Source organism: Triplophysa dalaica, chromosome 24, assembly GCF_015846415.1.
Source record: "Triplophysa dalaica isolate WHDGS20190420 chromosome 24, ASM1584641v1, whole genome shotgun sequence".
NCBI classification, from domain to species: domain Eukaryota; kingdom Metazoa; phylum Chordata; class Actinopteri; order Cypriniformes; family Nemacheilidae; genus Triplophysa; species Triplophysa dalaica.
The window spans coordinates 6,577,502-6,589,677 of NC_079565.1; the positions used below are offsets into that span (position 1 = coordinate 6,577,502).

General features: G+C 38.3%; 2 protein-coding genes across 2 annotated transcripts in view; both read left to right on the plus strand.

The window, feature by feature from the left end:
• On the plus strand, window positions 1-7,543 carry c24h12orf4 (chromosome 24 C12orf4 homolog). The gene is made up of 14 exons (XM_056739427.1): window positions 1-38; window positions 499-682; window positions 776-921; window positions 1,600-1,781; window positions 2,019-2,118; window positions 2,216-2,337; window positions 2,657-2,763; window positions 3,029-3,226; window positions 3,312-3,440; window positions 3,808-3,879; window positions 3,948-4,150; window positions 5,440-5,497; window positions 5,740-5,807; window positions 6,244-7,543. Exons 2-14 carry the CDS (start codon window positions 505-507, stop codon window positions 6,334-6,336), a joined length of 1,656 nt encoding a protein of 551 aa, XP_056595405.1. The 5' UTR covers window positions 1-38; window positions 499-504; the 3' UTR covers window positions 6,337-7,543.
• The window catches only part of LOC130413891 (solute carrier family 45 member 3), a 23,312-nt gene continuing 17,765 nt past the window's right edge, over window positions 6,630-12,176 (plus strand). The window contains exons 1-2 of the mRNA XM_056739426.1: window positions 6,630-6,762; window positions 8,929-9,110. The gene's annotated coding sequence lies outside the window, so the exon portion shown is untranslated. The remainder of the gene's footprint in view (window positions 6,763-8,928; window positions 9,111-12,176) is intronic.

The window sequence follows — 12,176 nt, forward strand, 5'->3', positions numbered from 1 at the left end:
TGACACCGAGTGGAGGGAAGTCGGAAGTCGCTTGCAGGGTAATATTGTTGTAGAATTAACTGGAAATACGCTTATAATTTAAGTATTAAAGCAGAATATTTAAATAAAATATTATTTTTTGATTTACTGTGCGTCGTTGCGTGCTCTGCAATATGTCTGGAGCTCGTCACCGTGTGTTGTGTGCAGTGTACATTTGTAATTTACATCATTGAAATGTGTACACATAACGTTACTTGCATCTTTAAGACTAGCCGCATTGAGAACATATGACCAAAGCTGTTTAGATAAGCTACAGAAGCACCACTGCAGAATGCAGTGTATAAAACCTATTGCGTGTTGTTTTGCCACACAACAAAATGTTATTGTATATTTTATCCTAAATATACTTCATCATTCATTCTTGTTTGTTAATTGTTTTTATTTAATCAGTTGGCATTCGCATCTTACCAGGGAAAATCCTCTTATCTTTGCTATGTAAAGTGTGTTTTCAAATTACAGGTGAAAATGAGGAAGAGCAAAAGGAAAACCAACACTATCGAAAAGGAGTTTGTGTTTGAGTTTAAAGCAGGAAAACATCACTGTGTCCTCAAAGTACCGCTTCAGTTCCCGCTTAAAGAAAATGTTAATGATCTTCATGGACGGATAGTCCTGCTTCATAATATCCCCTGTTTTGTTGAAAATGGTAAATGTATAAAGCAAATATGACTAGATTTAAACATGTAATAAAACACAAACATGTGTATCACTGTATATAATCTTATATTCTTAATTTTAGAATTGAAAACAAGACTGGTCAGTTTCATAGAAGGGGAGACGTTGGTGGACTATGACCGGGATGCAGAAGCAGCCCTACAGAGGCTCACTACAGGAGAGGTCGATATCAACAAACTTACAAATGTATGGGCCAAGGTCTATTCTGAGGTAAAAACGCAATTTCAACCAATTAACTACTTGATTTGTTTTGTTTCGTAGGTTTTAACATAAACTTTGTTTAGGTTAACTAATAGGTGATTGACATTAATGGATATGTAACATGGCTCTTTATTGTTAAGGAGATGCTTCAGTTTATATTAAATCAGTCAGAAACATACTCTGGCTCTGCATGAAATTCCTTTGAAACAGAACATCTATCGTGTTTCCACATTTAAGCAGGACAAGCAAACCATCTGCATTTGCACTTCAAAGTATTGGACTTTGAATTCTGGTTCTACTTGCACAAGTGGAACCTTTTAAACGAAAAACAGAATCCACCCCCTTCCTTTTTTATGTTGGCTCACAGCTATGTATGCAATGCATACAGTATACCCATTAATTTTTACTGCAGCCATAAACACATGGATGCTCTCCAATCTATTTAAAACCCATCGAATTGCCTTTTATCCACCACTTTGTTGTTGTTTATGTATAGATTCCTATGTTTTTATTTGTGAAGCAATGAAGCTTTGCACTAAAATGGGCTATATGTTATTCTTAAAGGAAAACCATGAACCACCATGAAAGCCGTGACTTAAATATTTTAATGCTAATATATGCCTGAATCTGCACTCCAACATTTTCTGTTTTATCAATTTCTGTATGTTGTGTGATTTCCATATGTAGACTACATTGGAACATGCCCGTCCTGAGGAAGCCAGCTGGCATGAGGATTTTGCAAATGTATATCACGAACTGATCCACTCTCCAGCCTCAGAGACACTCCTCAATCTGGAGCACAGTTACTTTGTCAGCGTCTCTGAGCTTATCAGTGAGAGAGACATGGAACTCAAGAAACTTCAAGAGAGGTGTGTGAGTCCTACTGCAATTCTGTTTAAGGAAGGAAAATGTCAAGGGTTGTAATTTGGATGATTTGAACGTATTCTATAGTGAGCAGGTGCAAAGATTAAAAGATAAAAACTGTTGTTTTTTATTGCAGAGTATATAAAGTCCCAAATGTTTTCATAAAAAACTGGATCATATTTTTAATTATGTTCTTGCTTTTTACTGCTAGAGTAAATTTACACTTGAATATATTCTCACAGGCAGGCTGCTGAGATGGATAAAGTCATGCAGGAGCTTGGAAAGACTTTATGTGACCAAGATGTAAATACAGTGGCTGCCCAGCACTTTGAGGCACAACAGGTGAAACAAATGAAAAACTCTTGAAACTACTTCTGTTTACTAGAGTAATGAAGAACATCATGGCTTATGTCTGTTCGGTTTGCTCTGACAAAAAAAGGTTCTGGAAAACAAGTGGGCCAGTGAACTGAAACAAGTTACAGGTATCCAGAAACACGAGTATCAGGAGTGGGTGATGAAGCTTCACCGAGACCTTCAGAATCCTAATAACAGCTCAATCACGTGAGTATAGGATAGCAAGAAGATGCAAAGAGCTAGCCTTTATTTCATTAAAATTTGATCATTTAAATATAATATTTTAACATAAAAAAAGAAATCTGGTGTAATGTCAGCAATAATTGCACTTATATAGCATGCTAATCAGCAGATTCACTTCCAGATTCCAGTAATGTACTACATTAGATTAGATGTATCACTACTGGCCAATCAGATTTCAAGTCCGCTTCATTTTGACAGCGACATCATATTAATTGAACAACTTTGTTTGTTGTTGTGATTGATTGCGTGACTTCAGAAAGTGAGACTGTTATCTGTGTTTCAGCGAGGAGCTCAAGGTGCAGTCCGGACAGCTAGGAGAGGGAGGGGAGGTGGGGGCTCGGATCTTCGAGGAACAGCGACAGCTGGAGGAGAGCTTCACCATCCACTTAGGTATGGCTTCTTCTTGGCAACCCCGGCAGTACAAAACGAAGTGTAAAAATACCCGCTCACTATAAACAGGTTTAAAGTAATTTACGCCCACTTAGCTGTTTTCTGAGTTTTTGAAACACAATTTTGTGCCTGTTTGCACTTGTTACATGAGGCGATTCGATTTTCACGAAGTATAAACATTTAGGACACACACATAAGTGCATCGATGCATCTAAATAAATAAATAAAACATTTATGAATATGGCTATTGATGTATATTATTCAGGGGCTCAGCTTAAGACCATGCACAACCTGCGGCTTGTGCGATCTGACGTGCTGGACTTTTGTAAGCACCGTCGCCATAGCAGCAGTGGGGTTAAACTGCGGCGACTGCAGACCGCTCTCTCGTTGTACTCCACTTCACTCTGCGGCCTGGTGCTGCTGGTCGACAACAGAGTCAATTCATACAGCGGCATAAAAAGAGGTACAGCCACTTTGACGCAAGTCTAAAGGAGCCAATCAGAATTCACCTCTAAAAATTGAATCCTTATTTGTTTGTATGTTATCAGACTTTGCCACAGTGTCCCAAGAATGCACGGATTTCCACTTCCCTAGGCTGGATGAGCAGCTGGAAATCATCCAGCAGGTGGTGCTGTATGCCCGAGCTCAGCGCAGCAGCAAGCAGAAAGAGCAGCCGGGTGAGTGACAGAACAACTGTGTGTGTTTGTGTCCATCCAAAACTAGGACCTCTGCATTGCACCATCAGATATCCAACTTCAATCCTTCCGCGAGGAAGTGTTTAGTTTCATTCGACTGGAGCTAGCTACATTGTAACTATACAAATTTTTTCGAGATGCGCAAATGTTTGGCCAGAGAAAATAATGTGCTTACATAGTTTTGCATTTTGCTGATTGTTTATGATAACTGTTTCGTTACTTATGAACATTAGGTATGTTTGTTATTGAGAATGAAATCACCAACGTCTAGATTAAATTTTTGTTGCACATGTGCATGATAATGCGTGTCTTCATTTTTAATACAGAAATTTTGTTGACTTTTTTAAAGAGATGCCAAGAAATGGAAGTAGCGAAGACAAAAATAAGATGATAGACAGAAATTCTTCCAACATTCTTCCAGGTAAATTAAATTGCATTATCATGTATGTTTAAGAGCCGATAAGTGTGGTTATAATAGTTTCTTTGTAGGTGAATACTACATCAGCCGCCATTCGAACCTGTCTGAGGTTCATATTATGTTTCACCTCTGCGTGGATGATAACGTGCGTTCGGGGAACATCACAGCCCGTGACCCGGCCATCATGGGTCTTAGGAACATCCTGAAAGTCTGTTGCACTCATGACATCACCACCATTACTATCCCACTGCTGCTGGTGCACGACATGTCTGAGGTAAGAAAGAGAGTATAAGTCTTATTAAAAAAAAGTTTACCTTGTGCATTCTCATAGTTTTATGAACCAGTATAACTTTCTTCTATGGATCACAAAGAGTGGATTTTAAGCATTAAAAGCCCCAGTCATCATTACCTTGAATTGCGTCTTTCTTCACACAATGAATGAGACTGTCAATAGCTAACATTTATGTCTCTATGTCTTTTTGTGTCTCGCTTATAGCAACACAATGTCGTTTTTCGACCTTAAAATAATTTCTCTTAAATATTTCACTTTCAACCGGATGAATTCTACTGCCACTGCTAATGCGCAGCCTCATAGCGGTTACAAACACACTCTGTAAGTACTCTGTAGCCGCCCATCCCCTGCCTGTGGAAAAGTGCCACATGGTTTCAAAAGGACGTTTCTGCATTTGCCGGTTCCATCAGCTTAGTAAACAAACTCACGTTTATTGCGCTGCCCATGGGGAAGGTTATACATCAACATTATTTATCCTATTATTATTATCCCACTATTTATATTATTATATGGAATTTCGTGATCTGGAAGTGAGTTGTTGGACAAATGGCCCCAGTGTAACCCCACTTAACCTCACCATTTCTATTATAGGAATCAATAACTTTTTACATTCAAAGGGCGTTTCAGCGCATTCATCTGCCAGCTGCCATTACAACTGTTTTCGGCTTTCGTGTTGGCATTTGGTTCTTGAATATTTAAACACAAAAGCCAAGCAAAACAAAGAGCCAATTGCACAATATCTTCTCAAATTCAGTCCCTTTTTAAACACCTGCTTCCTCTGGTCACACTACATATCACCAAAAGATTTTAAAACTATTTCCTATACAGTTATACTTATCTGTGGTTAAAATTGACCTAGCTGACAGATCACAGCATGTCTGTTATATAAACCTGAGAACAAAACATGTGTTCTGAACCCTGATCGAATTGAACTCTCCCACTTTTCTGTCATCAAATAGATGCGGTATGGTCGTACCGCATTAAGGCAACTTACAAAACATGATACGTTTTCTTCTCCGCTAGTTTCTTCTCCACACAGGCGGTGTTTTAACATGGAGTGGTTTGGATGCTGAACCTCAAAATTCTGTCGTCTAATTTAGAAGTGGTCTATTTTAGACCAGGACAGTTGGACTGACCAGCGTCGTTTTGGGTGAAATTAAAACCTCAATCACAGCCTCTCTGACCACAGTCCGATGTTGAGGAATGTTCTGGCTTCAGATAATGTTTTTCATCTGAACAGGAACTGTGTGTTTTCTCTCTTTTCTGTACAGGAGATGACTATTCCTTGGTGTCTGAAACGAGCTGAGCTAGTCTTCAAGTGTGTAAAAGGTGAGCAAGCAACGGTCAAATGTAGAAGTTAACTGTTGCACTGACTGTTTGAATGAAGAGAAACATGCAACTCACAACATTGCATTGCATTAGTTTTCAACATTTCTTTGTGTTTATTATTGTGTAATAATATAATATAATATTGTATAATGTCTAATCATTTTTTTAACTAATAATTTGCAACCATTAATGTAGATATTTTCCGGTTGGTAACATTATACATTTGATTTTCCTTTGTCCAGGTTTTATGATGGAAATGGCCTCCTGGGATGGAGGAATCTCACGGACTGTCCAGTTCCTTGTTCCACAGGTAAGCTTTGGTGACTTTAATCTACAAGAATATCTGCTTTTCAGTAGTGACTATTTGAAAAAGAAATGCTGGATATATAAAGAATTTGTCATTACTTCCGTAACTTCCGTATTATCAGACCATCATGTATTAGAACATGCTAATAGGCTCAGGAGAGACATTCAAATCTGCATGTTTTACCCTTTAATTCCTTTTAAAATAACTCTACATCCACTCTGGTGTCTAGACATCACCCACACACAGGGTAGTAGTCATACTGTGTAAAAGATTGTGCGCGGCTAGCTGGTCTTTATCATCATGACATAAACTGTGATCGTGTGTTTTGAATAATTGGTGTTAATGAATGTTTTTTATTGACTGGTTTATTTCACTTCTGTTCTTCCATAAACAGTGATGTGTTTAATCCGTGAATTTACTCATTTTGCTTTATCATCAGAGTATCTCAGAGGACATGTTCTACCAGCTGAGCAACATGCTGCCTCAGATCTTCCGAGTCTCCTCAACGCTCACGCTAACATCAAAACGCTGACCGAGCCACCAGGAGAAACTCATGTTCCTTACATCTCAACTGCCAATATGTAGGACGTCCCATCACTTTAGGTGCTTCATTTTCAAAGACACGGAGACAAAAACTGTGCTGTATGTCATGTACGAGCCTGTTCCAAGAGGCTTAGCACATTGTCCTGATTATTTCAATCATAGATGTTTACTGGCATTCATCATTTGTTTATTCCGAATCAGAAAGTGCGATAAATATTCAAGGGCATTTTCAGATGCATTTGGCTGTGATACTGTGATCGGCGTTCACCTAATGCTGCATTGGAAGCAGGCAATGCCAAGACAAGCTGTGTATTTGTGCTGCATTGCAGTCAAGCACCTTTGGCCTCTCGTGTCTTCATTACTCGCCAGAAACTCCAGATGGCGCTGTCTTGGAGCTCTTTAAAGCAGGATTGAGGTAACTAAAGCTGCTGATTCCAAATGTCAGATGAAACCAGACATCTGAGTATTATAAGTGATTTACCATGTGTTTGTATATAAGGTGGCAGTTGTAGGTACTGGCACGTATGCAGTTATATTTAAACTGTGTGAACTGAGGCACTGCTTGTGCGTTTCGTAAAACACGAAAGGAATTTCAACTGTATTTTTTTATCGTGAATCTTACAAACGTTTACCTTATTGGTCATGTGTTGCAAGTGGTGTCTTGAAAACGTACGTTCTTATAACAAGCTGGGTTGTTTCAATCTATGGTTGGGTCAAATATGGAGATTTTCTAGGTTTATTTAAACCAGCGGTTGGATTGAAACAACCCAGCATTTATATTGTATCTTCATAATGTTATAACAAATAACAGACTAGTGGGAAAATGCGTTTTGTAATTTATTTTAAATGCCTTAACAAACAGAATCTGCAAGTTAACTAGTTTCAATTAAGTCTTTTGTGAGATTTTACCTAATGAGTACATTACAATGCAAAGTTCCCAAGCAGGGCTAATCTGAGGGTTCAAGCATTTGCATTCCCACCAGTCTTTTGTTCCAGACCACTGGCATGGTAATGACATCAGTTCGTTGCTAAATGTCACTACAATGAATGCAAATATCATTGTAAATTCGATGGACTCAATCAATTCAATTTGATGTATTGACACTAGTGCATACATACTAATTTGTTATTTTACTCCCACCACTGATTCTGTTATACATTATAAGTATGTAAATAAACATGGTGTATGCTCATTACCCAATTGATTATATTTCTCAACTGAATTTATGCTTTTTGATCCAAAGCGACTTTATTTACACCTTTATAATGTGCGCTCTGAGAGCTTCGAACCCACAACTGTTGCGCTGCTGACGCATTAGAAGCAGTTTCAGTCCTGTTGTTTATACAAAAGTAACCCATAATTCCTTAACAGTCTTGCTGGACCATCTATGCTTGTGCTAAGTAAACGTTTCACCGAACGTCCCAAAGTCTTGTAACGTTATCAGTTAGTGGCGGCAGCTGTCTCCGGTTACCGATGCCTGCGTTCGGACCTCCACCTCCCCCTCATCCCTTGCTGTTGGTACGTCACGGCCAGTGTTGGGTGTAACTAGTTACTAAGTAATTAGTTACTGTAATTTAATTACTTTCCCCTTGAAAAAGTAAAGTAAGGGATTACTCATATGTTTTCTGTAATTTAAATACAGTTACTTTTGATGTAATTAAACTAAATACTTTGTTAAATATATGCGTGTGCAATAGCGTAATTGACTTCAAAATTCAAAGTCTTACTTTAAAATCTGTGCTCACATTTGTAATACTTTGGTCAGTTAATAGTATTATTTGAATGAATTCAATAAGCCGTTTCATGTATATTCTTGAATCACTTAACTAATCAAGGTTGATGTAGGATATAGAAAGTAATTAGTAATGAGTAACTAAATACTTTTTGGACAGAGTAATTTGGACAGTAATCTAATTACACTATTGAATATGTAATGAGTAACTAGTAATTAATTACTTTTTCAGAGTAACTTACCCAACACTGGTCACGGCCCTCAGATTCTGTCCAACAACTGTGCCTGACAGACTGTTTATGGGATACGATAGTAGCAAAAACAGTTTAGCATGTTTGCTAATTGACTAGGAGCACATCCAGATACTTTTCTCAGTTAATACTTGGTTTAATACTTAGAAATATTACGCAACTGGTGATTCTCTCTCTCTCTCTATCTCTCTCTCTCTCTCTCTCAAGTATGCTTTTGTTTATTCGTATTGCCAAAGCATTTGCAGCTAGGCTGGGTACAAATAGTGCAAGTGTATATACTAACGAAAATAAAGATAATTATAGTAATAAAATGAAATAAAGTGTGATGTATGAAGTGGTTAATAGTATATGTGAATATATAAAAATCGATATCTGTCTCTATCGATATATACTCTATATAACATATTTATGGAAGTTATTGCAAACTGCATACTTTTTGCGATTCCTTTATCACAGTGACATCTCCTAAAAAACATATATGTGCACACCTTATGGTCCCTCTGTGTACGTAAATAAATGATCCTGCATTAAATTACGCATGGTTTTTAAAAGCCAAGCAAAGTGTAAAATTCCCTTAAATCTATTTACTTCCTTCAGTTGTGGACTTGAGCCTAACAGAAGGATTTCACCCATCCTCTCCTCCTCCCGGGTCCGCGCAGTGATTCATGCTTTTTCCCGGATAATTTGTGCGCGTCACGGAGTCCTTCCCACAAAGTTGGAAAACAGCGGAGCGTCCGTGAACGTGAACGGACACAAGACACGAGTGCCGCGTCTGGAAGGTAAGATCTGCATCTACTGTTGTTTTTAGTTTCCAGTGGTTTCTACAGGAGCTTTATTTAATGGCAGTGTTGTGATGGAGTTGGGAGCACATTCGTAACGAGCAAGAAATGTATCAAAAATAACTTCCGCTTGACGCGCGTTACGCTCGAGCCGCAAAAATTCAGGAGTAAAGAAAACATGTTTGCACCGTTATAGAAACACGTAGACATTGTTTACGTTCTTCGTGTGATATTGGACTCTCCTTGGTTGTTTAATTATGTCGACAGCATACCTCGAGTTAAACTTGTAAAGCTTACCATTTAAACTTTACATTATACTTGTATGGAGTGCCAAGGGTTGCAACAACTTAGCGCGTATAACGATTAGGATCGCTATTCCTATTGCCATCTGAAGCATTTCTAAAGCTCCTAACATTTGGTAAGACCCCCGCTGTTTTGACACATGGCTGTGGGGGAGGTAAATACTTGCGTATTTTGAGACTTTATTTGGTCTCTGCCTCTTGCATTGGCTGCGTGTCTCAATTCTTGCGACCTAGACAGCACGTTTGGGCATCACGCGCGCTTTCCCCTAAATCACGATTTCCTAAATTGTGATGTTTAGGTAGCTAACTATGTCAACCGTTGAAATACAGAGTCGATTATTACGTCATCGTTATAATTTCATAAACATTCACATTTTTTATCCGATTGAGCAGAAGCTGCGATGGTGTATATTTGGTCACATTTCCATCCACCGGCGCAGTTATTATGAGTCACTGCTGACAGCTAGACAATATTTATGGAGAGTCTAGACAAGTATTATTTATAGCAGTCTCTCCTGACATTGTTCGCCTGAAACTATTTAATAAACAGAAAACGACACATTTGAAGGCTCTGTGCTGTGGGGAGGGGGGCATGTGCCTCCAGTGAACCATACCAGACGGAGAAACATCATTTAATGAGATTTTATTAATATTAAATGTTTATGAGATATTTTTCTTAGTTATTTTGAAGAGTTTAACTAAGCGGAAAGTTTATGGCGCAAGATGCAGGGCTCGTCTATGTCCTTTACCAAAAACGTTCTTCATCTGAGATTCCCAGCTGTACTTAGCTTCCCTAATGCAACACAACAGCAGATCAGATCACGCAGCCCGCAGAGCCTCTTAAGCCAGACAAGGTGTTCTGTTTTCTTAATTACACATGCTCCTCTTTCTACCCTCCAGACTTCACGGAAGCACCTATACTATCATGTAGTGTGATATTTAGTTTCAGTGGGAATACAGTGAACAATTATCCACTGATTCCTTTCAGAAATGTTTAAGTTGAGCCTCATCAAAACGAGTAATATTGTCATTTGTGAAATGGGTTTCTGGCTCTGATAAATAATATTAGATCTTATTTACTTGCACTCTTTAGGCCTAGTACTTATGTTTATATCCTGTACTTCCTCAAACACGTTTTTGTGTTGGAAGTTCTAATCTAAATTCAGAACAGGGCTCGTTTTTAGCAAAAGAAAAGACACGATTAGAGGTTTTATTTGTAAAGAAGATTGTTTGTTGGGTTTTTATAATATGCCAAAGCAAGACGTTTGACTGCTGCCAAAAGTCTGGAGCTTTTGTATCGCAGACTGGCCAAGAACTTCCCACTTTGAGCATTTAACTGACATATAAAGCAATCAATCCCATTTACTTATTTTACAAATCAGAGGTAAACCACTCTCTATATAATACTACAACAATAGACCGGAATGAAAAGTAAATAAATGGTTTTCATTGTTGTTTGTTCAGTTAACGCACTCTATAAAAGCGGAAAAAATATAGAGATGGAATTTGCCTAATAGATTTGCTCCAACATTGACTGACTGGTTTTGTACATTTTCTTTGTACAAAAGTATTGCAGAACACTTTTTCTGCCCTCAAGTTCAGAGTTTACTCAGCTAACCTGTAATACTCAGCCATTGCCAGCTGGCTTAAAAGCTAACCGATGTCTGCACATCTGCAACAAAGGCCAAGTTTGCAGAACACGTGTGGCAGCCAACCAGCTTTGGTAAGTCGGCTTCTGGCTTGGTCTATCTCAAGTTCATTCCTTTGATGTTCACTGGAATGGGTTTTAGTAAATAACTGGAGTTGCCAAGTATTGCAAGGTCAGGATAGGGAGTCTTTCTAGCTTTAGTTAAAGAATGAAATGTACTCTGTCGTGTGGCTTGGAAGATTTTCTCCTGTGGCTCATTTGTTAGAGCATTGCATTTGTAGTGCAAAGGTTGTGCGTTCGATTTTACTTTAAAATGTATATGTGAAAAGGGCAGTACAAGACTTATGATTTAGATACAGTTTTCTTCGGCCCTCATCCTAGGCTTAGAATCATAGTTATCCATCTTGTAAAAATATTAGGATGGATTATATAAATCAGATTCAAAGAGATTTCTTCAGATCTTTCAGATTATTTTTTTGTGTCATAAACCCGCCTGCAAAATACCATTATTGCAAAATGATAATACTGTTGAAAGCTACTAAGTACATACTGAGACAAAACAATCTCTACAATGGAACAATCCGTAGTCATTACAACGGATAACAAAGAATGGATAACATTCGAAACGTGAATTAGAAACGTGGCCATAAATATGTGCATGACAGATAATAGCTTGGGAGTAGGGATTGGTTCAAAAAGATTTGGTTGGTCTGTCAGGCACTGTTTATACGGCTGTTTTTTCTGTGGAGACCTGTCCCCTTCAGTTATAATGGTTGCTATGCACTAAATGACACGTCTTTTGCATACAAACCCTCATCTTGCATAATCAAATTTACAACCAAGTCTAGGAGCTCTGGTTGTGTGTTTACATGGAGTCCCCATAAGGGGTTTAAAACACAACAATGTAATAAGTCTAGAAGCCCTCAAGCTGAGCTCATTTTCTAGTAGCAAGTCATTGTGACAATGGTGTAAGTGAAGCCCTCAGGAAAGGATAAATGAGAGTGATCTTGAGTCATTTTCCCAGGGTGATAGGGCCAGATGTTGAGATGAAGATGCAAAGAGAAAAGCCACGTTGACCGAGGGCCTCATACAGTATAAACACACTTGCCTTGGTTG

Bases quoted from the DNA above. Each gene is read 5' to 3' on its own strand.
- c24h12orf4 (XM_056739427.1), top strand. From the start codon at position 505: ATGAGGAAGAGCAAAAGGAAAACCAACACTATCGAAAAGGAGTTTGTG. The intron at 1,782-2,018 runs GTGTGTGAGTCC...ATATTCTCACAG, and splicing joins CTCAAGAAACTTCAAGAGAG to GCAGGCTGCTGAGATGGATA. The intron at 4,151-5,439 runs GTAAGAAAGAGA...TTTTCTGTACAG, and splicing joins TGGTGCACGACATGTCTGAG to GAGATGACTATTCCTTGGTG.